The 27480-nt window shown below is 33.6% G+C and overlaps 1 protein-coding gene across 1 annotated transcript; it reads right to left on the reverse strand.

The window, feature by feature from the left end:
• Positions 1-4467: 4467 nt before the first annotated feature.
• On the reverse strand, positions 4468-13689 carry LOC147074564 (uncharacterized). The gene is made up of 2 exons (XM_085943978.1): positions 13065-13689; positions 4468-4541 (listed from the first exon to the last, which is right to left on the reverse strand). Exons 1-2 carry the CDS (start codon positions 13687-13689, stop codon positions 4468-4470), a joined length of 699 nt encoding a protein of 232 aa, XP_085800104.1.
• Between the last annotated feature and the right edge of the window lie 13791 nt (positions 13690-27480).

Genomic DNA, 27480 nt, shown 5'->3' on the forward strand with positions numbered 1-27480 from the left:
GGACGGAAAAAACGTAATAAAAACAATATTTGGTACAGTTCGGTTATGAGGAATACAGCAGCAAACACGTTTTGAAAATAGCCGATATACTGGATTATTTGTTACGTTAACCTAACCAAACCTAACCTAACCTAAACTAACACAAACTAACAAATAATCCAATACATCTGGTATTTTCAAAATGTGTTTTCCGCTGTATTCCTCATAACCAAACTGTACCCAATATTTTAAACACCTCTCTAATCGATGAATCTGCTAACACTGATTGTGAGATACGAGGTTTTAATTCCATGTTTGAAACCACGAGACTTTAAAATTTGTCGATATATTGACAGCATACTAGTCTAGAGAACCGAGGTTTTGATATGATTTAACATGTTTTTTTGTTTGAATTTTGTCGACCAAGCTTCATTTTTCCATAATATCGGATTTACGAGGTCTTAATAGTAAGAGGACGATATGTAGATTGTAGTTGATTTTCTTCCATATTGGCGCATATAATAATTTAAGATACAGTTTCTCACAGGTTTTAAAATAAATATTATGACCGTTGATGAAACAATACAATAATTTGGAAATAAGCAAAGTATTTTGCAAGATATACATGCATTATTTGAGTAATTTGAGTAAAGTTCGGGTAACAGAATATAATTCAGAAATGCAAAATAACGAAATTTATATGGCAACACTAAATGCAATATTCGCAAAGTAGCAAGCCAGCCAAAATGTCTACCGAAACTGGCATCGTTCCATATTTGAATGCATCTTGAGTCGGTTAACAAAATGGCGCCCGTCCCAATGCACTGCGGAATGGCGGAATTGTTCATTATTTCGTAAATTATTAGGTCGGAACTGCTGGAATTCCGAAATGGAGCATGGCTAGAGAGACTTTATTGTTTTGTTGACATTTTTAAGACACGTACTACGGCTATATAGTGTCACAGGTTCGACATTTAGACATTTATTTTTCCTTGAAGTTTCATAATTCTGTCACGTATTTATTATAAATTCAAACCCATTTATTGTATAGGTACTAATTTATAAACATATATCAGTGCCAAAATTAACGCAATTTGATTTTATGTAATTTTGTGAAATTAGATAGGAGGCCCGTTTAAATTATTAATTACCTATATTAGAATTCAGTGGTTACAGGTTCAAGTCCTGTCGGGCGTCCTATTTTTTCGTTAAAACATCAAATGCTTGACACATAACAACAACGTGCGAGGAATATATCGATAAAATTGTCCCATATGACTTTGTCTATGATAACTTAGCAGGAATAACTTATAAGAGGTATCCGCCTTACCCATGCGATTGGTTTTTCCAGAATTTCTCCTACTTAGTATTATTTATTTTTATATACAGTAAATTACTTTTTTCTTTCTTCATGACAGTATTTTACCTTTTACCTACACAAATGCTTCGCATTAAATGCTGTACATTGATACTTCTCCAGTTTTCAGACTCCCCAGTTTACTCCACTCTCCTTTACACAATCATTGTTGGTAACCAGAATCAAAATCTGTTATTCGATCAACTACCTACTTACTAGGTGCAGATTATTTTCTATTTCATTTTATAGTACAATAACAGAAAGACGAAGTTACGTTTATTTTCTAAAATTCTTTGTTTTAGATTACAATCCTATTGTCAAAATTATCTACTGAGCGCTAAAATTGATAATAATATTATAACAAAGTTTTACCACATCAAAATCACGCCAATTTTGCTTCTAAGCAGCGCTCGAAATGGACGGGAACGCACCGGAGCGCAGATCTTGTTCGTGAAACTCCTGATATTACTTATCGCTCCGTCAAAATAAAATAAATAACATATGTATTTATTTACAAATACAAAACATTGTGGACATAACAAATCTAAATTTAAGACGTACCACAACATGATATTTACATTATAACAATAATATTACAATTTAGAATATAATAATAATAATAATAACAGAAAAACAAATTAAATCAAAACATACTTAATTACAATTTAATACAGAAAAATAAAATTTTGAATACAAAAAACATACAATTTTACACAGAAAAATAAAGTTTCAAAAACAAAATGCAAAGTACATCACTGAAAATGTCTATGTCTTTAGGGAGCACATTTACTAATCTTGCGCTGCTCGCTAATGGTGCCTGATAGGCTTGATATTACATTCCAGCTCTTGAAGTTTATTCGAAAATTATCAAAATCATATTAAAAATAATAACGAAGTGACGTAAGTCTGAATTTTCATTTGCGGCGCCGACAACATAACTTATACCCTGATTTTGTATGCCTCAAGACTGTAATTCTATTTGTTAGTCTGAGTTTTATATAACGAAATATCGAATACATTTATTTTTACATAATACATAAAATTATTATATTATAGATTTGTTAATATTTTCGGAAAATTACCAAGCGCTCCGGTTCGCAAAATTGTCCATTTCGAGCACAGCTTCTAAGTGATTATGATTATCATAATAATATAATACTCTATTAGTGCAAAGGCAATATATTTAGAGGATATTCTTCTTATATATTCTTAGAAATCCTTGGCGAAAACTGTCTAGGTGTATATTTACTATTATAGTAACAATAATAATGCGTTGTTAAGTGTATACGTTATAGATTCACATCATTATTATAATAAAGTTTTCATCTATGGGAATCTAAGAAACAAAATATAGCGACCTTTCGAACCACGGTCGTTCTCATTTTGTCAGTTCAAAAAATAATGACAAAAACGTCCCCTTATGGGATTTGCGAAGCTTCTATTTCCTATTTCTCGTTTTTCTCCAGTGCGATATAGCGACCTCCGCCGCATTGCTATATATTTTTTAATGCCCAACGGCCAAAAACGAAAACCACAACCTATTTTTGAAGCTGTCAGATACAATATAATTTTAAGTCAATATGACATACCTATTATTAAGCTATAGATATAAACGAATATTATTTTCCAATATTCATATTAAATTAAAAAAAATACTACATTATTTTGATTTTGTAAAATATTGATAAGTACTTATATAAAATAATACTTAAATATATTATTACGATTCTATTTTGCATTACTTAGAATAATTGAATAGCACAGGTCATATTTAATATAAGTGTGCAAATGGCATCAAAACGTATCTGTGACATACATATATCACATTTTACGAACAGTGGAGTAGTAGCAGAATACTCGGCATGAGTCGCAGGTTGCGAGGTCAAATCTTGCGGCTGACTTCTTTATATTAGGTGTAATATAATGTTCATGTAGGTATATTACTTTACATAGAAATTTGCAGCATCATAATATGGGTAGCGGGATAATCCCGACTCCTCTGTAGACTCATCCATTTCAACTCGTGACATTCATTATGTGAATACACAGGGCGCTTAACATCAGCGGATGGCAGAGATAGTCCAATTGTTTTTCTTTCTTCACTTCCTTCTTTAAGCACTGCGGCGTACCTATGATTGCAGCATCAGTCCCGTGCGGCTCCATCTCGAGAAGGAATGAGCACTTAAAATCACTTCTTTCAGACACGTTTATAGCGTAATAGAAGGCGGCCGTGCATATCCACGGCTATACATACATGCCGGGTGGTGGTGAGAACCTAGGTAAAAACCTTACATAGAAAAGTACCTTACGCAAAAAAAATCTTAAATTATTTCGGGAATTGCTAATAATTAGTTGTTTAGTAACAATTATTTCGTCTAAATAAAATGGGTGACCGTTGGTCCGCTTAGTGTGTAGGTATACATCATATTTTAAACATATCATAACAAAAAGGATACACAGTATACCTGAAGACTGATAAAATACTAGAAATTGGCCAATGACGTAGGTCACCCATCACTGATTTCGCAAAGCTGGTGTTTAATTTATAATTTGGTCCTCTATTCACCCCCCTGTACGAAATAATTCGCAAGGGTTTGAATTTGGAACGCATCGTTCTGTTTTCAAATTTACGATCGCGCCCTTTTCCTGTCTTCGGGAGGGCGAATCGGAATGGGAATCATATTATTTGACCTGAATGTAGGGTTGCCACTAAAGGTAAAAAAATATTGAATAGTTTTTTTACTTTAATTACTTATATATTTTTTTCCTGCCTTTTCTTTTTGCTAAAACCTTATGGGGCCTTGGAGAAAGATTTCGGGTTTCTAGTCAATTAATATAATATATTTTAAAATTAGGTCTTGGAAGTAAATTATTGCCATTTCCCATTGAGCTGTTGAATTAACGATTCGATTTTCAAACAAGTTTTTCGAGGGAAACCCCGAGACAACAAGAATTAGTTGTTCAGGCTTAGTCAGGCTTGAAGTTCTGATCTTGGATTAATCATTTTTTTTAATAAAATAAATAATAAATGTTTTTTAAATATACTAGACAAATACTAGACAAGTATACTGCTATACTTATATACTGCTTATACCTATATGATTTCATATTGAGAAGTAAATTATTATTTATTAGCACATGTCTTGGAGTAGAGCTTGGTATGCCTGGCTCTGGTCAGTGGACTGAGAATTCGAATCGCGCGACTCTGTCAAATTAACAATGTATTTTTTAATCATTGATTGAGAAAATAGCTAAAAGCCAATCTCTGTAAAAAAAATAAAATACTTTAGATTGGTCACTAGACAGAATATCTGGCCACATGGTTGTAGGAACTAATCTCTACGTTTTGACAGAAGTAAAGATAATTCAAAAACCATCGGGACTTCTACTGTTTTTAAATCTAAATAATTACAAGATAAAAAGAACTTTTTATATACAACGTTTTAAAATTTTCTGTTGAATCATATAAACTTGACTTGCTAGCGTAAACGATCAAAAAATTTTGTACTTGATAGAAATAATACTGAAATGTCATTTTGATTTACATACTAACGCACGTATATATTAATAATTTAGTTGCTAGGACCGTCCGCTTAGCAACCAATAATGGTATCGAAATAACTTTTCATACAAAACATAATTAACTGAAAATCAATTTAATTGTACTTAAAGATGGCTAAAAGTATTTAAAAAAATACATTAGCATTGTGTTCTGATTATTATAAAAGTTACAAATGTCTAGCTAGTCGGGAAGTTAGTTAAACATCGATTGCAAGATTTGTACCGGACAAAGAACCACCGGAAAAATAATAATACTAGCGATAAACGTTGTAAAAACGTTGTAATGAAATGGTAAAAATGATTGTGAAAGAATTCAATAGAATAGTTGGATATAATGTATCGTGTTCATCGGTAATTCTTGAGTTTTTTTGTTTGTTTTTTTTTAAATATAACTTTTGCGCTTTATCTGTAGTCGCTTACAATATTTTTGGTTGACCGTTAATGTTTATTTGGGGGGTTAAGATGGAGGAGAGAGAAGTCGTTGTTGCTTGGATGTTGTGAGGGGAGAGTTTATTTTTATAGTTACAAAAATAAATACCTAAATACAATAATAAAGATGACGGTTTGGGGTTATATCGCGGGTACGGGTGTAATGGTGAGATCGATGTGATCAGAATATTGATTATATTAATGAACTGAGAGACTGGATTCTAGTGGAATGTTTTTTGACTATCTCGAGTGACGGACCTGATGAGTGAGTGAGGATTTATGGATTGTCTATCTTATTTATACAGATGCAGTCCATATAATATATTATAAGAGACATTGTCGCAATTACAAATCATAATATATCCTATTGATCTAGTTATGATTGTCGAAATGCTGAGATTATTTTCGCTCCATTGTTTTGTTTTGACAATGACATTATTAATAGACGACGCACTCAATACAGTAGCTAGCAAGTAAATTCGCATGTATAGGTAGGCGTCACGCCATTTCCAGTATGCGATATCACGCATCGGGAATTTATAGCAATATGACCTTTATTGTAATGGCGTTAGAGCAGTGTTTCTAATGTCAATGTTCATTTGAGCGAACCCGTTCGAACCGAACCATTCGGCAGACCCAACAAAAAGCATCAGGAATTTATAGCAATATCACCTTTATTGTAATGGCGTTAGAACAGATTATGCCATTCGGCAGACCCGACAATAAAGTGAGTGTCATTTTTTTTCCAGATGATTCGTCCATATTAATGTCATTGTGTTTTGACAACAAAAGATGACATGTCGTGTTACCCAGGTAATGCTGAGTGGTATGATTGCTACATGTAGAAGTTGCTTAATATGACATTGGATCAGATCTGTTGAGCAGTTCTAAAATACTGTTACGATACAAAATACGAAAGTACATTAATATATTATTCCATCTTGGAATGAAAATAATGATTTAATTTCGATGCGTAAAAATCTGCCATGGTCGCAGCTTATAGTAGCAGACCATGTTCAAAGCGATATTTGCGATATATCAGAAGTAATAAGTACGTTACGATAACAGTAATCTATTGAAATAAATCTTTTGATTCAGCTTTTAAAATTATTTATATTTATTTATGCTGATAGTTGGTAACCCTGTTCATCCGGATATGGCAGCCATTTCGCGCACTCCTTTCGGAATAAGGTCTTCTCTCACAATGGGGCAACTTGACCCTGGATGTGCCTCCATTCTGGTTAATGCATTTCTGCGGTCATTATCGTGATATTCGAAATGTATTGTCCGCTCACTGTTATTTGAATTGTTCACTATTGTTTATTCGAATGTATACCTACTATTATACTACCTTTTTTTAAAGCGTCATAGAAAGCGGCCGTGCATATCCACGGTTGTGCATATATGACGGGTGGTGGTGGGCACTTTAACGTATTATACTACCTACGTTGGTGGGTGGTTATTTATGTATGCGTATATATAAGAAAAAAGGGTCAGAATTTAGATAGCATTTAATTTATAATAATTATATTAGGTATTATGCTGTTCGTATTTTCATATATATAATTAATTATGTAATACCAACATAATATTATTATACTTACGTATGATTTATTACAACGTTTTTATTAGGTCGTATTCTTATTTGTCCAGTGGTTGTTTATCCAGTACTACTACCCTTCCCGACTAGTTAGACATTTGAAACTTTTAGAATATATCAGAACATGACGCCAATGTTTTTTAATACTTTTAGCCAATGACATATTAAATGTCATTGCTTTTAGCCATCTTTAAGTAGAATTGAATTCATTTTCAGTTAATTCTGTTTTGTATTAAAAGTTATTTCGGAAAAAATCCGTAATCTAATCCACTATTATTGGTTGTTAGGGGTCTGGGGTCCTAGCAAACTAAATTATTAATATATACACGTGCGTTACTATGGAAATCAATATGATATGTCAAAATGACATTTCAGTGTATTCAATCTCTTCTATCAAGTACAGATTTTTTAAGCTAGCCAAGTCAAGTTTATTTGATTCAACAGAAAATTTTAAAACGTTGTACTTATATAAAAAGTTCTTTTTATCTTGTAATTAGTTTAAGTATACCTAAGCTTTAAAAATGAAACTAACGGAAAAGTCTTTATTAAAAGGTCGATAGTGACCAATTGCAAGCTACATACAGAATTTATTATATCTGGATTCATGAAAAGTAGTAAAAAATCGTTGGTAGCTGAAAGTTAAGTTGGCATGTTGTGATAAATTAAAGTTAATAATATTATATAAGTAGGTACATTAATTTCAAAAAACCCCAGAAACTCAGTTTTGTAAAGTTGCATTTTCAAGTCTTTGTTTTTCGAAATAATGCCTTGTAAGTCTTCAACAAATTAATTACTTTGTCGTAGTATTTAAAAAAAATCACATAGTTCTTCAAAATAATAATATATACAAATTGTTTCACGATAGGTACGTGTTTCGCTCTTATGGTGAGTACTCTTTATATTGAATTAAAGCTTCGAATTTGAACTACTATCTCTTTATCACATTACATAGCTCCTTTTCTACGCCCACCATACAATATTGACAAGAATTAAAACATTACATAAACAATTAAGGTTTGATTATTTCGATCGCTTATGGAGACGTTCTAACAAAATGAATATCGTTAATTGCCCATCTTCAGTTTGGGCAAGCCCGATATAAGATATTATTGGTTATCAACTACCTTATACTAATAAGGCAATACCTCAGTGGGTGCATGCCATGGATTCGAATGCTTTATGTAAATTAACTAAAGACCTATCCTATGTAGTAACACTATGACTAATATACTTACTTTTATAATTATATTATAAACTATAAATTCGAATGTAAATATCGGTATCTAGTCAGACTTCCAGTGCAAACACGTGCAGTAAACTATTTTTTATATGTCGTGAATAATAAGTGAGAAAAACCATTTTTAAATTAAAATATGTCGTAGAACTCTTGGAATAAATGCAGCATTATTTACTTGATATTAAATATGCCTATTGAAAATCAATATCTTGGTGGCTCCATTTTCCTCTATCGTTGTATTTTGAAGTTTCATCTTGCTGGCACTCTTCATATTGTTAGATACTTTGTTTTTCAATTTCAATGGAAGATTCAATTGTGTTGTGAGGTGTAATCCTTGTGAAAGTCAACTTCTGATTCTATAATAATTATATAAATTTAATATAACCAGTGCCGAGTGTAAGGATTTGGACGCCGAATTCACTGGCTGTTTTTAATCCTTCACTTGATAAAAAAATAAAATCAAAACATAAATTCCAATTATCAACGTAGGTATCTAGTAAAAATAATACCTAATTATTGTTGAAGATAACAGTGATGACAAGTAATAATAGATCCTTTTTATGTTAGCTGTGTAGCAATCATACCACTCAGCATCGAGTCCATCGAGTCCATCACGAGACGCACTACTATTGTCACGAGTCCTTCACTCGACATAGTCAACCGTCATTCCACTCGAACCAAGTCTCTCATTTCTTGATCACATTGATTTCACCAGTACCCGCGATTATAAGCTCACGGTTGTCATGTAGATTAATGAAAAAACTTTCATTGAGTCATGCAAGTATCGATGCAGTACAGTTCAACGTGAGGTGACCTCATTGTTGCTCTGGTGATTTCGGCAGATTTTGCTAACAGACAATGTTCGTTTAAAAGTTCAAAATGTGTCAAGGGATGCATATCAATATGGATAAGGGAGCATCAGTCTGATAACATTTTAAAATTAAAACACCAAAAAAACGACGTTACACACTTTTTCCCGGAGCGGCAGCTTATTGTGACGTCACGTGATAGTAGGCGACATGCACCTCAATTTGATCAGAACTTTATTATTGTTTATTTTTAATATTGCGATCGACGAATCGGCAAGGAAACACTATGTCGTTCACGCTATGCTTTTTGCGTTTTTTTTCAATGTTGATATTATATGAATGCCATATCCTCTTCGCTTTTGATATATTATGAAATTTATACCAAGAGATACAGTGGCGTGCCTGCATACCATATTATTTTAATGAACATAATCAATTTAAAGTAAGTATTTTAACGCTTTTTAAATGTTATTGTCATTGGATTTATAATATACACACTGGTAATATTATACAGTATATCGTCACTGTTCTGGCAGAAGACACTAATTCGAAAAAATGACATATTGAGTTAGTTATACCAAAATGTTCATTATTTCAAACTTTACCGTCTGGAAACCTCCTTAATAAATAAACATTCTTTATTTTAAAATCATCCTTTTTACGATTACTTAATAAACTCACATGATAGACCATTTCAAACATTTTAACAACTTCAAAGTCAAATTACTCAAAACTAGTATTCTCCAGTTAGTGTGTTCTACCAAAACAGAGACAATATATTATTATAATCTGAAAAAAATAAATAAAAAGCATGTCAATATAGGTTTGCTTATCAGCGGTCATTTTCTTTGACGCAAATGATAAAACCGATTCGTCAGAAAAATTAAAAAGGGTCCTCCAAACGGTCATAAAATTATTAAATTAGATATATAAAATACAGTCAAGTCAGTAATGATAAAGATAATGATAGCCACTTTAATATATTCATTATTTTAACAGATATTATAATTATAAAAAAATGTGCCAAAAGTCTCGAAATCTTGTTATGGAGTAATTAAAAATTGAAAGTTTGACATGATCTCTAAAATCAGGCATTATGCTAATTTCTTTATGTTTTATGTGCATGTTCTATACATCGGATGACCTTTTTTTTTTCTGGCATACCTACATATTCATATATAGACACATAATCCGTTATTAACTTTAAATACCTAAATTATCAATATACTAACTTTTGGCAGTAACCCCACGATAATCAGGTACTTGTCTAAAATCTATAATAGTTTGTGGCGACATTTGAAATGAGAACATCTGAATGAAGTCTGTTTGGTGTGACCAATATAAATAAATAAATATAGTTTCAATTTTTAACACAAGAAACATAGTATGCTATAAACCAATATTCACAAGCGTTGAGGCGGTCTAATTGGTGCTAAATCATTGTTATGCATCGTAGAGTGTGTAAATATGTAAGTGTAAGTAGACCATAATTGACAATTTGTATCAAATAAAAAAATGAATGTGTCAATGGGGCGAATTTTCAACATTTCTGAAAATTTATCCTTAAATTATAAGATGTAAGTAGCTCGGAGCAGGAGCACATAGCAGTGGAGCAACGGGGTTTTAGCCGGAGCAGGAGCGGAGTCCGAGCCCCGAAAATGTGTAGTACTCTACTGCTCAGGATGTTTTTTCTTATTTTATTCTATAATTTAGTACTGCCGAGTGATAAATAACCTCACTTTTTTGACAGAAGAGGCAGATAATGAAAGACAATTTTCTGTTGGAAAATTTGTTAAATTGAATTAATAATGGAAAGCACGAATAACCAGCCTTATTTCAAAATAGCTTATTTTTTAATTTTCTAACATTTGTATACATATAGTACATATTAAAACGTTTTACCTGGAGCGGAGCTGGAGTGGAGGAACTCAAAAAAGAGTCTGCTCCTCTAGACGTTGGATCTGGTGTTGTAGGTTGTAGGATCCAACATATATTATTTGCATGTTGAAGGTTGCTTCGTGTGTGTGATAATATAATGTTCGGGGGCGCAATTGAAATGACACACAGAATTGATATGGATTGTTTTATATTGTCATAAAAACATTTAAGATTTACACGGCACTAAAATAAGACTGTCACATTGTTTTTATACTTTGTTACTGAAGGTTACATTATGATTTTCAATTTGATTTCGAAACTTCATGCGGAGTTGCTCGCATGATTGACTGTACTGTTGGAGGCCGGATTTGCAACTGAATTGTTGACTCATTTCATTATTATTGTCTATGGTCGATCAATGACCATAGACAACAACTTGAAATTTGTAGAGTTAAAATATAAAACCTCTACACTCCAATCCTCTGTATGTAAGTACTTACTACAGTAAAAACTGGAATCGATTTTCCGTATTCAGTTAAAAAAATGTTTATTGTTTGCACCCCACTGACGCGGCCATCTTTCCACCCTGGCCAAGCAATAATGGACTGGTATAAAAAGTTGCACGGTCAGAATGGTTGACCGTGCCGGAAAAGGGTACAAAATATGCCGCGCGGACACAAAAAAATGACGCCTTTGTATGAGATGTGTGACAAAAGAAGCCGGGTTCGCAATTTAGATTTACTAGCGAGAACCGGGTGGCGCAATGCCCATCTATATCGTATATCGAAACTAAGGAATTTTGCTCTGGTTTCGAGTATAGTTAGGCGAATGTATTTTTCTATAATTTAGATCGGTAATGAATTCCAATCGATATCGTTATTCAGACTAATGTCCCGCACAGCGAGAACAACTCAGATGAGAATAGTAGAACACATTTTTTCAGCTGATATACTTTTTTATTATTTATATTTTATTTGTGTGGACAGTTTGTAGGGACTTCTGTTCTAATCATGTAGGTGTAATGTGCCAAATTAATTAATATATTGTATCGAAACATATCTCCATAATTATAGTGATGTTATGTAAATATCCAATGTTGGGTTCTTTTTTTTTTTTTTTTTTTTTCTAGATGCCTTTATGGATACCTCGCATTTACTATCGAGGTTTCTTAAGGACTTTGGCACGCAAACTACTCTACTTGATGCTAGTCAAATGAAAATTGTGCCGGCTGAGAGAATATGCCTTATTGAAAACTGTTCTTCTACCCGCATCGGGTATTGCTGATTTGAATTCGGCCAGGGCCTATGATACCGCCTTGCAAAAACCCTGGAAAATTCTTAGTAGCGCAAGGCGGAGGTGATTCTGATGAATATTTTGTCGTATTCATTGGGAACTGAGGACTGCGATTTGTAGTCGAGTTTTTTCCCGTGGTAAAAGAAATGTCGCATTGGACTAATGTTCTAAGTATATACTTATCCTATCTTATATGATTGCAGTCACTGGATCTGAAAGGCATGAATCATCTTTACATGTCACCATTTATTATTTTTATTCTTTTTATTACATTAATACAGAAATTAAAAAGGGCATCTCTTCCGGCCTCGTTTGCCATGGTCCCCGGAAGGTCTCGAATGTCCGCATCTGCCATCTGTAATAAAAAGTTCAGGTTGTGCCGCTCCTTGCTAAAGATTTGACAATCTAGGAGTAAATGTAAGACGTCCTGGTCGCTTCCGTCGTCGCATGGACACTTTCCATCAGATGTTATTTTAAACCGGTGCAGGTATGCTCGCATGACTCCGTGACCTGTAAGAATCTGAGTCATCTCAAAACACAGTCCCTTATGCACCCTGACGTCTCGTGCTGCTAAAATTGAAGGTAAAAACTTTCGGGTCAACTCCCCTGTCGATGAGTTTATGTATCGTGAGTTCCATTCGTTTTTCACCATGTCTGAAATTGTAATTTTCGCGTAGCTCAGAGGAAATTTGTCATAAGCTACCGCGGTCTTGGGTTCAGAGGCACCATGCCGAGCCAATTTGTCAGCTCTTTCATTTCCTTCTATCCCGGTGTGTCCCCTTATCCACTTGAAGTGCACCTCGGGGTGGCGCCGTCTCAGTAGAGCGGACTCGCTGTGAATAGAAAAGACAATCGGATTAGTAGACAACGGATTTCCAATTGCTTGGATTGAGCTTTTGGAGTCCGAATAAATACAAATACTATGGTTTTCGGTGAGCTTTCGCTGAATTGGATCTGAGCCTGCCCACTCCAGAGCGCATCGGATGGCATAGAGTTCGGCCTGCATTACCGTACAATAGCTGGCAAGGCGGTACTTACGAGCCGCTATCTCACCGCCATTAATGTATGCCACAAACCCTGCACCGGTACCGCCATCAATTTTGCTCCCATCCGTGAAAATCGGCATGTTATTGCATTCGTTGCTTTCCAACGTTGCAGGATAAGAAACCACTTCAGAAAATAGTCTAGCCGGGTGTGGCAGCCTTCTATAGTCCACCGGTTTTTCGTAAAGCCTGTCGTCAGGCAGAAAACCTGCGAGGCCCTCCTCGCCCTTTTTAGCTCTGTAAATGAGAGCGATTTGTTTTAAACGTAAATCTAGAGGCATAAGTCCTGCTAGAGCTTGCGTTGAATTAAGCGAAGCCGTTCGGTAAGCTCTGCATATTCGTATCGCTAGTGCTCGCTGAACCGTATTGAGTTTTTTTGCTATGTTTTTCCGTTTGGCAGCTTCATGCCATATGCTGGCCGCATACGTGATCATAGGCTCAATAGCACAAGTGTAGAGAATTCGAAGAGCTTCAGAAGATACACCCCATGTGGGTTTGGCCATTCTTGCTAGTTTGAGCGAAGTCACCGCGGCTCTTTTGCAGATGCTGTCCGCATGCTTTGACCAATTTAGTTTGTCATCGATTACAACCCCTAAAAGTTTAAGATCCCTAGAAAAAGATAGAGGTTGCCCATTCATCACCAGCGAAGGCGGAGAGACGCGCCTCCTAGTAAAGAATAAGGCCTTCGTTTTCTCCGCGGAGAAAGACAGTTTGACCTTCCTTCCCCAGGCCTCGACGCTCTCCAGCACGCTGTTAGTCATGGATTCTAGAGAACCAAGTTCTTTGGATTCCATAATCAGCAATACATCATCAGCAAAGGCCTGTGCGTGTACACCTTCAGGAAACGGCATAGAGAGAAGATCGTCGAGAACTATGTTCCACAGTACAGGGCCGCAAGACGAACCTTGTATGCATCCCTTTGATGTCTCTTTGGTAGCAGATGCTCCAGCATATTCGACGAACCTGCAATTACCCCCCCCCCCCCTCGTATAAAAATATATACACGATGAATAAATGTTTTAAGTGAATTTGATAAAATAAAAAATCATTTGACACAGAAAATTAATAATATGCATACAAATTAAAAACTATATAAAAACATCTACATAATATGGACATATTTTCCAAAATAGAAATATAGAAATCTTTAGCGGAAAATATTATTAGTAGTTTAATATTATTATTATTCAAAATCAGCCATTAAAAATAAAAATGAAATAAGTAAGTCGTTTCCAGAAACTTTTACGTATGCAGTCCGCCGTATCACACTTCACCGTGAAATGTTGTATCGGTAATATATGGCCGTATTCCACCGTATTCATGGTGGAACTGCATTGTATTGTTGTTTTTATTAAATTTAATAAAACGCAATTTTTTTTGTATGTTGAAAATATCCCTCTGAGGCGGACGAAACCGGTCCTAATCTATTGATTTAAAGTGGAATAAGTACTACAAAAAAAAATGCGGTTTATTAAATAAAAACAACAATAAAATTCATGTCAAAATAAAACAAGCTTCTTGTCAGTTTACCCTCTACAGGAAGCCAGCAGCAAATATATTTTGAAAATAGCCGATGTACTGGATTATTTGTTAGGTTAGGTTTTCATTCTTGAATTCATGAATTTTACCAAAATCATTTATGAAAATTGAATCAATGTTCATATTAATAGAATATTAAATTAGAGACCGTATAATATACAGTCATCTCTTTCCAATTTATTGTCCGGGTGGTTTTTATTCAAGGGAAATGTCGAGTTATCTCAATTTTGTATGTTTTGAGAAAATCACACGTGTCTAATGTAAATCCTGGTGTACTGGTTACCATTACTTTAATTTTCTTAGAAAACAAATTTCTACTGCCAGTTTGAATAGGAAACAGATTTTCATTACGCGCGCGGCCGGGCGCCTGATAATGTGATAGTCCTCTCAAAATACTCCACTGTTTCGTTTCGATTCGTAATAATGTTATGATTAACGGGTTCTTTTTTGTGCCATGTGAATTACGGCCGCAAGATAGTGTTTACCCCGTCGGTAAATTTGCGCGTTACGCCCTTTCGCAGAGTAAAAGATACATTTTATTATATTAACAATATAATCCATTACCTTTCGCAAATTTGGTTACGTAACCTAGTTTGTGAGGTTTCTAAACACAAAAGACCACTAATATAAAAACAAATAATATTACAACGGGAAAATGTTCAAGAATAATAAATAGATGGAACAATACACATATCAAAATGAGGCTTGAAAATAATATTATGTTACTAACACTAATTAAATGAAAATACTTTTTACATTTTAACAATATAATACCTACAATGAAAGAATTGTAGAAAAATATTTAGACTGTGTGGGATTCGGATTATCTAAAAAAATAACAAAATAATAATATGTAGTGTTTGTTTGGAGAAATACTACTATATACTTTGCCATATAATTTAAGTCAATTCCAAAAATCGATAATGCCATATTGTATTTAATATTTTTATTATTTTAATGAGACAAATCGTACAACCGTACCAATAACATTGTAAAATTCACCACGTTTTCAATCGATTTATACAACGGGCAGGGAACCCAGAAATAATTGGAACTGAATTACCTAACAGGCAACCGATATCGTGTGTGGAAGAATATGAGATAAACCTAAACACGTGTAAAGAATTTGCTTGTTCTTCGTTTTGACAACTGATCTCAGCTTATGCTTCGGCGCTCATTCAATAATGGTATATTTGAAGGTTGCAACACACACTATTGCACGTCTATAATATGTGGTTTATTTTCGTAGGATACTTGCACATTCAAAAGCCTGCGTTAAAATGTTGTGTATTGGGGAATAGCCTATCAAACTTCTATTTATTGGTCTACTCTATGGCTATAGGCTTGGAGTAAGGTTAGAGTTAACATCTTTCACTTTCCGGGTAATGCCTCTTATGAATTACGACATCGATCCATTTTTCTTTCAAACATAAGGGAGGCATTATACATTATATATAATACAATAATACTATTATTGTTGAATTGAAAGCAGATATTATGAATAATAATAATTACAAGATAAAAAGAACTTTTTATTTAAGTACAACGTTTTTAAATTTTCTGTTGAATCATATTAACTTGACTTGACTAGCTTAAACGATCAAAAAAATTTGTACTTGATAGAAATACTGAATAATGAAATGTAATTTCATATTGATTTCTATAGTAACGCACGTATATAGTATTTAATAATTTAGTTGCTAGGCCCCCTAGCAACCAATAATGGTATAGAAATAACTTTTCATACAAAACAGAATTAACTGAAAATGAATTCAATTCTACTTAAAGATGGCTAAAAGTATTAAAAAAATGCATTGGCATCGTGTTCCGATATATTCTAAAACTTTCAAATATCTAGCTAGTCGGAAAGTTAATTAAAAATCGATTGCAAGATTTGTACCGGACAAATTAGAATACGACCTAATAAAAACGTTGTAAAAAGTGGCACCACAGCATACATTTAATGAATCATTCATTATATTGTTATACATGTATTTCTTTCAATCCTTCTCTTGTGGTATGGAGGGTATGGATGCTAAAATAAAAGATATCGCGCACAGTTGAAGTTTTCGAGATGTGGCTGTATAGAGCGCATCCTCAAAATTCCTTGAACTGACCGGGTGGTAACTGTTGACCTTCTCAATCAATTGGGGGAAAAAACTGTGAAGATATGCATGGTATCAAAGCCAGAAAACTATAATACATTGGCCACATTATGAGAGGTTAAAGTATATGATTCCTCAACTTACTAACGAAAGATCAACGGAAGCGTAGAAGAAGACGACTCTGCATTTCATAATTTAAAAACCTCTGTGATTGACACAAACGCAGCTTCATCGAACTGTTCCGGGTAGGAGATAATAAGAAAAAGAACGCTTCGATAGTGTTGTCAACCTCCACTAGGGGATGGCTAAGTAGAAGATACATTATTCAAATTAAACAGTTTACACCAAGGCCTGAACAAAAACGATGCATAAGTGCGAATGAGAAAGTATTCGGTACCCTTATAATCTCTGCGACACAGAGTAAGATAAAAGGTTTACAGATCTGGAAGATGGTATGCTACGATGTAACCGGCAAATCTTAGCCTATTGCATAACTAAGCGTCGATAACCGTGTTGCTAAAATTGCTATTTTTTGTGTTAAACATAAAGTCAGTGGTAAATATTTTTAGTTAATTAAGTAGAAAAGATGTTGTATGTATAAGAAAGGTATTGTATTAAAATATGGTAGTCGTACTGATAAGCAAGAAGATGGTATTACATTTCATAGGTAAGTTGATACATGTTCGTGATAATTTATTTGTATATTATTATATATTTTAATATCAGTGACCTAGTGTTTCTTTAAAACAACTAAAACTATGGATATCTTTACCTAATGGTTGCATTTTGACCGCTTAAAAATACTATATAACGTAAAAAAATAGAAAATTATATCTTAATTCTGAGCGTCTAGTGCGAGCACTTTGGGCGAGCACTAAAGAACTGGTCTATGGTCTCGAACATTTGTAGACGAATGCGTTCGCCCGCCCACAAACCAAATGCACGGCACGCGGCTTCATTTAGCAATGTAACTGGTGGCGTCTAGATGTATCTATAGTCTATGGTTTACACAGTTTTTGGTAAATGTTTTAATGTTTTGAATAGTGCTTAGAGACTAGACCACAATAAACTAGAGAAAATCAATATAAACTCACTAATAAATTCTGTTCTCAGGAGAGACACGGATAGGTTATTATAGAAAAAAAGAAAGCACGCCAAGGCTTCAGGTTTCAGGTACTCTCTGTACCAGGTGCGAGGGGGTGGGGGAAGGCTGTTAAGATTCCACATTAATTAATAGTGTACAGTTAACTTTGTCAGTCATACTTATTTTTTTTCATTGAATTAAGAATACATTTTACAGATGGTGCTAGTTAATTTTTTAAATTCAATTAAACCCCTAGTAAATCAAATCATAATAGCTTAGGTATGATAAGGGCGATCCGACAAAAATAGTGCACACCTTTTCAGTTGGTAAACACAGATGGTGTTGGTTAGTTTTTTAAATTCACTAAGTTATGCCTAAACCAAACCATAATAATATTTAGAAAAAAATATTCTTCTATCTACAAAATATCCAAAATTATATATTATGGTTAAATGGCATAATTTTAGATATTTTATAGAAAGACCAATTTTTTTTTACCATTATCTATCTTGGATAAGGTAGGGTTTTAATTTAATTTTATACACTAACAAGCACTATCGACACACAGTTCTTAGTTCAATGAAAACAAATACGTTTAACTGATAAAGTTTAGTTTGCACTATTTATATTGGATCTTAACAGCCTACCTCCAGCCTTCACCACTAATGTGTACACATTGAAACACATTAATAGACAACATTTTTATGTAGTTACTTTTTTACTGAATAAATTCAAATCATTCAGTGTTGGCAGCGCTCGAAACGGACAAATTTACGAACCGGAGCGGTCGACAGTTTTCTGAAGATATTCACATATTTATCAAATTGTATGTGTTTTTTTATAAAAATAAGTGTATTAGATTTTCTATTATATGGCTTATCTAGCTCATTCGGTGAAATTATTTTTTCCACGAGACGGAGCGATAATTTTACCGATTTCACGAACAGGAACGGCGCTCCGGTGAGCTCCGGTCCATTTCGAGCCCTGATTGTTAGTAAATTTTTATCTTCAATCTGTGCCATTCTGTAAATAGACAGTCTGAGATGATAAATATTATAATATTATTTAGAAGAGAAACTAATGTGAATATTAAGTGTCCTTTGATAGCTCACAAATGGTTAGGTAATAACATTGACTGGCTGTAAATATTATATTAAATTTTCACCCTATTGTTTGTCAGTCTTTTGTTAGCATAGTAATTTGGAATGAATGCTTCACATTCATGCTATTTTGATTTTCGTTCGTCGAACTACCGCCGAGCACCTATTCATAATAATTAATAATTTCCAATTTCAATACCTAATTTTCTTAACGGAAAATATTCTGACATTGATGAAACATACCGATTGTCGCATGCGAAATAAGTTTTGGCAAATTATATAATCGATATTACAAGTTTTATGAACGATAATTTTCTTTTTCGTGAAAACGGAATAAGCAATTATTTATAAGTTACTGTAATGCATGTGCATTCCTGTCATTTGAACTTCTGAGATCAATTTATCATTTGAATATATTCTTTTATACACTCAGTATAATATTATATCATCACAATTAGGGATTCTAATCCCGGGATACTGAGCTATTTTCGATACCTATGAATCCCGGGATTGATAAACATAATCCCGAAACTTTCCGGATTGATTTTTTTATCAATTTTATGGAAAAGAAAATAAAATAAAAACGAGAATATAACAGAAAAAATACTTTTAATAACAACATTAGACAAACAACAACTAACTACATTAGAAATAAACTATGTTTGAATAAAGTTTGATTTATACCCATGTGTAAGTTGCCGATTCATTTTATTTTTTCACATAAATTAATAAAAATGAGAAAGATTGAAAAAACAATGCATTTTACGGCAGTTTCATATTTGGCTGACAAATTAGATAAATGAAGCGGAAAGGCCATAAGTACACCATGATTTGCTTTACTATTTTAAATCTCGCTAACCCATTCCTTAAGTCTTTACTATCAGAAACAACAATCTCATATTATTAAATTCACATTATTATTTATATAACAATATTATTAACTCCATTAAACTTATGTATTTCCAAGATTTAACGTATACAATTTTGACAATAAATATCTTAAAATAATATAAATTATACTAGATTTATTTTTACCGATTTTATCAATGTCATTTGTAATTATAAAAATTTTATATTAACAATGGAAAAAATGCCAATCCCGGTACCAGTCCCGGTATCCCGGGATTGTCAAATTGTAATCCCGAAATCCCGGGATCAGAATTTTGGCTCGGGATTGGATTCCCTAATCACAATGAAGCCAAAAGCATGAATGTTCCTTTTTAGCTAATTTGACTTAACTGCATGGACGTGCAAAAAAAACAAATTTTAATATGCTAAAGACCAGAAGTGCGAGTGGCCCTAAAATAGGTGAAATAATGACATTCCATTTTACTAAACTGCGTACCTAAATGCGGAATACAAATAATTAGCCAAAGACATTGTGGCACATTCGTGTAAAAAAATAAACTAAGTTATTTTTCGATGTGCCAAAGACATTATAACATAAAAGACAACAAGACCGTATATAAGTAATATTATTATATAAATCAAAATTGTAAGGCTCATAATAATCCTAATATAAGAAAACGAATTCCTAAAAATGTTTAAACTTAATTATCTCAGAAGTCTCATTTGCACATTGGTGAGTTTTCATGGTTGAGACGCTATTATATATATTAGGAGCCCAATTTTTAAATACTTTTTTGATGGCGCTTTTGTGTAGAATGCATAAAGGTGGGTTGAGGGTTTGAATGTTGGTGAGGGACAGCAGAAGCAGGGGTGTGTTCACGCACTGACCTTTGATGTAAACCTGGTCCGGACTGCTGGCTCTTGGGATGCTCTTCTGACTCCCGGGTCCTGCACGCACACACACATTGCTGATTATTATGTATAGCACTCACACTTTCACATGCATCAACAGGAACTTTCTTTATATAAATGATGACACTTAGTGGATAATGAATGTATGACGCGTGGTGGTCTTTATGCAATACAGTTGAATCGTCTGGTATTATTTCGAATTGAATTACGTTTCACGACGGTGAAACTGTAACGAAGTCTTGACGCCATCGTGGTCTTGATGTAACCATCTTTATCAATCACGGTCGACTGATGACAATAAAATGGATTTGAGGTAGAATAGAAATATTAAGATAAGGGCGACCATTATTGGCTCAACCAAGTTGTGATTTATCGAATTACTTTTTGTTTTCAAAAGATATACATTTATTTTCTAATGATACATTATTAAAAAGTACATAAAACTTTTTACAATTTAAAAATATTTGGTAACCGAGATATTTTTGAGGGTCATGTAAATTGTACGTATTATATTTTGCCGTAATACACTTTACCTTGAGCTGTCTTACTGGAAAGATAGTCATATAGCATGAGATCAAAAATACGCATTGGTCGTGGAGGCAGACAGTAATATTAGATTCAATAACATTAATTTAATATTGATTGGTTTCACACATCTGATAATAACGCTGTCATTATTATCAGATTTCCATAAGTATGATATAAAACTTAAGAGCTTTACTAACGACTTTTGCGTTACTGTTTTATTGTTCTGTTCTGTGCAGGGTATGTATTTATATAAGTTTTTATAAGAACTGGAAAAGAACTCTTTCGTTTTTTCCACTAGAACTAAGGTTCTTTAAAATAAGTGGGTTATAATAGCTTTGTCAGCATCCAATATGAACACAATTATTATGGTGTTGCTATAATTATGGTAATATTCAAATAGAGCTACCCTCATATTGTATAACCACGAGTATTTTGAAGCTTATTCTCTAGCCCTTTAAATACAGAAATACTACCACTATCAACTAGCTACACACATACACACACATGACCATTTACGACGTCAAAATAAGATGAAGAAAGACGCGGGAGTGGAAAATGAAATATAAATGGTAAGATCTGGGTTTCCCGGAACGTTTTACGAGCGCATAATCACCCAACTTGGAGTTATCACTCCTGCGCTCCTGTTCCAGCAACCAGCTAGCATCGTGAGAATTTTTAGTTAGAACTATCTTTATGTGAGGAGATTAGCCTGCATGGCTATTCTAAATAGTTAGCACGGTAACACGTTTTCGTTATTTTAATTGCTCCAAAATAGCACGTTTAGGGTTATCAATTAATTGGTATTATAGATTTTTAAAACGTCATAATAGCATTTTTTTCTGATGTGATGTTAAGAATTTAACCCGTAAAAAATGTAAACGTACTGCTGAAATTATCGATGTCGTGAATCAATGTGTGATTGAAAATATACAACAATTAATTCAAGCTTAGAATATTAATATAGATATTCCACTTGTATGATTGTAAGCTTATGTAGACGTTATTTTTTTGTTAACTTTTTAAAAACTTATCTTCAGCGTACTTCATTATACGTATAATTACTGTATTATTCAGTAGTTTTTTTTTAATATAGTTGGTAACGTATTATTTTCATTGTCATACTTATTTCTTAGGAATGGGAAAACTGGGCGCCAGGACAATTGGGAGCGGCACTGTCGAATGAAAAATTATCATGACTGAGGCTTTATATAAAAATAAAAGAACTCTCTTCTCGTTGGAACTTAAACATATTATGCACAATTAAATCGTTGTTTACGTGTGCATATTTAAATTTTAACCAAGTATTAATAATATAATAATTTTTATTTAAATAACAATATTAAATATATATTTTAAAAGTACCTATAATTCACGAACTTTTATTTATTTTCGAATTTCAGTCTATGTGGCGCCCAGTTGTCCCGGCGCCGAATCGTCTTGGACCCTTATTTCTCATGTTCTCATTTTTAACTTTGTAATGTTTATTCTTGTAAAAAAATGTATTTGAATTATTAATAAACATAGATGAGGGTTATTTTTTCTTTTGCTACTCGTACGTACGTACCAATTCTCTTAGTACCGTTACGTGAAAGTTTAGTATTGCGTTGGAGCAAACTTTTCTATGACATTAAAAATTAACAGAATCCACGCACTTGTCACGTGACACGTCCTGCGTTTCGACCTAACTTTTCCCACTCGCTACTATCAGTACCGGAAATACTGTGTGATTGAAAAGAATAGTAAAGAAATAATTGGAAATAAAGTTTAATAAAACTTACTATGAAATAATAAAATGGCAGTTCAAACAAAAAAATCGGTGTGTGTACTTATGTATGCGCGTTAGAAGTTATACTTCTTTGTAACAAAACAAAAAAGCCGTTACGTGAGTCTATTAATATTACAGTGGATTAGGTTGATGAAAACGTACGTGATTCATCTGTGTCTCATATAGCACATGATAATTGTAATTTAATTATCTTATTGGACCAAAAATCTTTGCCATACAGCGGTTATAATCGATTCAGAAGTCCCCATGATGAATTAAAAACATCTAATTTTAATATATTTTTTGAATTATTTACCAACTCGACATTCACAAATTTTATTTATTTTTTGATAAATAATTTTACTCATAAATAATACTTAGTAAATAATTTAGCCTCAAATCTTGATACACAATCTATACAATGAAACATAAATATACACTATAATATAAATAAAGTTTTATGAATATAAATTAACAGTGTATAAATATTGGTTATGTCTACAACATGTGCTGTTTACTTGGTTGTATTGAACGACTCTATCTCGTACCCTCGAGACCGAAATGGATATTATAATCATAATAATAAAAATTGTGTTGCATCGGCGCGCGCAACTTCGTCACTCGCCAAAAATACACTCTGATCTGTTTTCCCAAACGCGCCTAAAGAAGTATAACTTCAAAAATAGTGTTTATTTACTTACGTGCGAGGCAAAGGAGCATGTGACAGATTTATGGAAACCCGGTCAATTTCAGTAAATACCTACATGTTATTCAGATGTCATCATAATTAATTTTCTCGCAATTATTCGCCATGTTTACACTCTTACGTTATTCGGGCGCACATACCAGATAATAAATAGAATTCCAATAGGCTATATACCAATACAGTAAAGTTTGAAGCAGGGTTTTGAATGCATGAGTGTGCTACGAAATTGAACCACGCATTATATACGTGCAATAGTGTGTGTAATACATCAATATTAAATGAGCGTCAATGCATAAACCGAGAACAGTTGTCAGTATTCGACGTATGACGTATTCTTGACACGTGTTTAAATGTATCTCGTTTTCTTCCTTACTCGAGATCAGTCGCCTGCTTCTCTTTACCCGTTAGGTATTTCAGTTCTCATTATTTCTGAGTTCCCTTTTTTGCAGTATTAAATGCTATACGCAAAATTATACGTATAAACGACTGACCGTAGAAAGCTGTCGTGAACTTAGCAACTTCATTCTGTTTTTTTAATATCACATAATCGACTGCTTAATCTCCAAACCGGCTAACTCCACACAATTGTTCAGGAAGGAGAGCAATTTAATAATGTTTAACTATCGGGCAGAATTTAACAATTCCAAAAAAGCACATAGATTTTTTTTAACAAATATGCTGCACTACGAATAATTATTAATACACTATTTTATTTTCCCTTTTATATAATATAAAGAAAGCGGCGTTGTTCCATTCACGATATTGGTAATTTGACACCTGCAGTTGGCTGTTGTGTGTGAAGAACGATAACGCATTTTTATTTATATTTAGGAGTTTGAAATTTTGTGTGAGCATAGAAAAAATCCTTTATTACAAAATCCCATCAAAGTCTCATGTTTGGTCAAAAGCGCAGTTAGCTGGTTTGCAAATTAAGCAGTCTTATCTTATATAAAAATGGAGAGAACATTGACTATGTCATTAGTGTAATAGTTTTACATTGTTAATCCGCAGTCACCCTGTCGTCTGTGCTAGAATGCGAATCCGCACTTTATTATCACTAAAATGAAAGTCATGTAAGGGTGTGTGGGGGGGGGGGGGGTTCAGGCAGGCAGGAGTGGGGGTTCGCGACTGGCTCATCGTCACGTGACATGTTTTTCCCGCCGTCACGCATACGTCACGTTGCGAGCTGCGTTCGATTTTCGAAATGATATATTTTATCTGAAGGCAGCAGCTAGCTGTATTTATTTCCGATGCGTATTTTCGAGCACTAATACTCGTATACGTCACTCTGAATAACGCAGATCCTAAAGTGTATTACATTTTTAAACAGAGCATACTTTTACTCATTTACGTTTCTCACTAGGGCTTCTCTACGTTATTGTAGATTTTTTGATAAAATATTTCATCAAAATTACTCCTAACACGATCGATAAATCATGATATAAAGCGATCAGATAGGGTTGATGTATATGTAAGTTTTACGCATGCGATTCCCCAATACCACAGTTCATCGCATCAGAAATAAATATCAATTTAGCATGAAATGTAGCGTTGTCCTCAATGGGTATATCCAATACACAAGGCGATTATCGGCAGCTATCGACGGTAGTTTATCATGTTTATAATTTGAGGCGGTTAATTGTTACAATAAATTAACCGTCTAAACTGTCAAAAAGTGTTTATTATATACTATACATGTCAGTGGCGAAAGGTCGAGTTAGGCTGTTAAGATCCGACATAAATAGTGCACCCTAAACTCTAAGACTACAATGTTTAGATAGTGTTTGCTAGTTTTTTTTTTAATCAATTAAATCCTGCCTAATCCAGGCCATGGTAGAGGATATTAAAAAAATATTCGTTTATAAAATATCAAAAGTATGCCATTGAACCATACATAATTCTAGATATTTTATAGTTAGAAGAATATTTTTTATCGATTATGGTTTGGGTAGGCAGGGCTTAATTAATTTTAAAAAACTAACCAACATGATCTGTAATATGTATTCTTAATTCAACGCAAACAGATAAGTATGGCTGAGAAAGTGTGCACTATTTTTGTCAGATCGTCCACAGTATACCAAAACTATTATGGTTTGGTTTGGGCGGGGTTTAATTGAATTTTAAAAACTAACCAGCACCATCTACAAATTGTATTCTTACTTCAATGAAAATAAATAAGTATGATTGACAAAGTTTTATCTGAACTATTTATATCGATTCTTAACACCCTACCTCCACCTCCCGCCACTAATACAATATATACTATGTTTTAACAGCCCCATTGGCTGTGTTAACTTTTAGTGTGAGATGGTTTTGACAGCTTAGACGGCCAATTTATTGTAACAATAATTATACATAATACCTTAATAGAAAATATGATAAACTACCGTCGATAGCCCCACTCCTACGTCTACCGTTGATCTTCCATTGATAAGGAATTGGAAAATACTGTACTATTGTCCTCTCATAATTGGTGTCCGAGATACTCGTAGTATAGTTTTATGGTTTTCATTATATTTGAGGACGTCAAAATTTGACATTTGAATTTTGAGGATATGACTATTCAACCTCATATTGAAAGGGCCAACCCCACTGATTTAGTAATGCCCTATAAAAGGACTGGGAGGTACTAGATAATATGTATGTATATTCTGTAATCATTAATATACCAATTTTTACATGACAATCACTATTAATTAAGACCGATTACACGATACAAAGTTTTTCGTGTATTTTCCATAGTAATTCACATTACCACTTTATGTGCTATATTTTCTACGATCGTAACCCTCGAAAATACTGGCTCGGCACAATATTGTTTGTCCAATATACCCCTAATTCACAACAGCTGCAGTTTCGTGTGGTTTTTTTGACTTATTGCGGTTTTATTTTTAGAAGGGACAGTTTAGCTTTTTTATATTGCCGAGCACGTCAGGCGTGTCGCACCTGTCGCATTCTTGCTCAAGTCGTGTGTTCCGTTTCCGGTATTATTAAAAAAAATATTTCTATCTCTTTAAAAGATTTCAGAAATAGTGCACTTTTAAAATTTGTACAAAGCGTAAAGAATAACAGGGAAATGCGTAAACTCTATCAAAATAAGAAAAATGAATTACCTTCTGAGCGTGTCTGTTAAAATGTAAAATAATATGGGATAAACTTAAGCACGTGTTAAAAAATTATATGTTGATTTCAATATTTCGTTTATTCAATATTTCTAAACTAACACCAATTTTTTGGTGTTAAATTTGGTGTTGAATTATCGATTCTCTATGAACTGGACTGTTATTTTTTTTCTTGGCTCTATTACTTACGCCGTGCACAGACAGAACTACTAACCACAACCATCATCGGTAATCATACGCTATGGACTGCATATCTCACACTATTTGCATAAAATTCTTCGTAGCAAACTACTCGCTTTGGAGTTCTGACAGTAAATTCCACAGTGCACTCGTCATTTTACCACGCACAGTCGATTCTAATCCGGTTATATTCCTCACACCCAGATATTCTGCGCTTTGACGCGATGAGCATCTGAATTGTATCCACTTACTTATGTCGCGATTAATACCATACAGGTCCATGGCTGACTTCACTACTGTTCTTAAGATATCTTCACTCTGAGTTATCTCTCTTCGGCATGGTACAGTGGCCCTTGTTGAATCCTTGTACACACTTTTCACCCATCTCGTGCAAGGGTGGTGGA

The sequence above is a fragment of the Rhyacophila brunnea genome, unplaced genomic scaffold, assembly GCF_057557595.1.
Source record: "Rhyacophila brunnea isolate RB1 unplaced genomic scaffold, BYU_Rbru_1.0 scaffold_16, whole genome shotgun sequence".
Classification (NCBI taxonomy): Eukaryota; Metazoa; Arthropoda; class Insecta; order Trichoptera; family Rhyacophilidae; genus Rhyacophila; species Rhyacophila brunnea.

Coding starts and splice junctions, on each gene's coding strand:
- LOC147074564 (XM_085943978.1), bottom strand. CDS start 13,689: ATGGCCAAACCCACATGGGGTGTATCTTCTGAAGCTCTTCGAATTCTC. Junction 4,542..13,064: donor AAAGCTCACCGAAAACCATA/GTATTTGTATTT, acceptor TTAATTTGACAG/AGTCGCGCGATTCGAATTCT.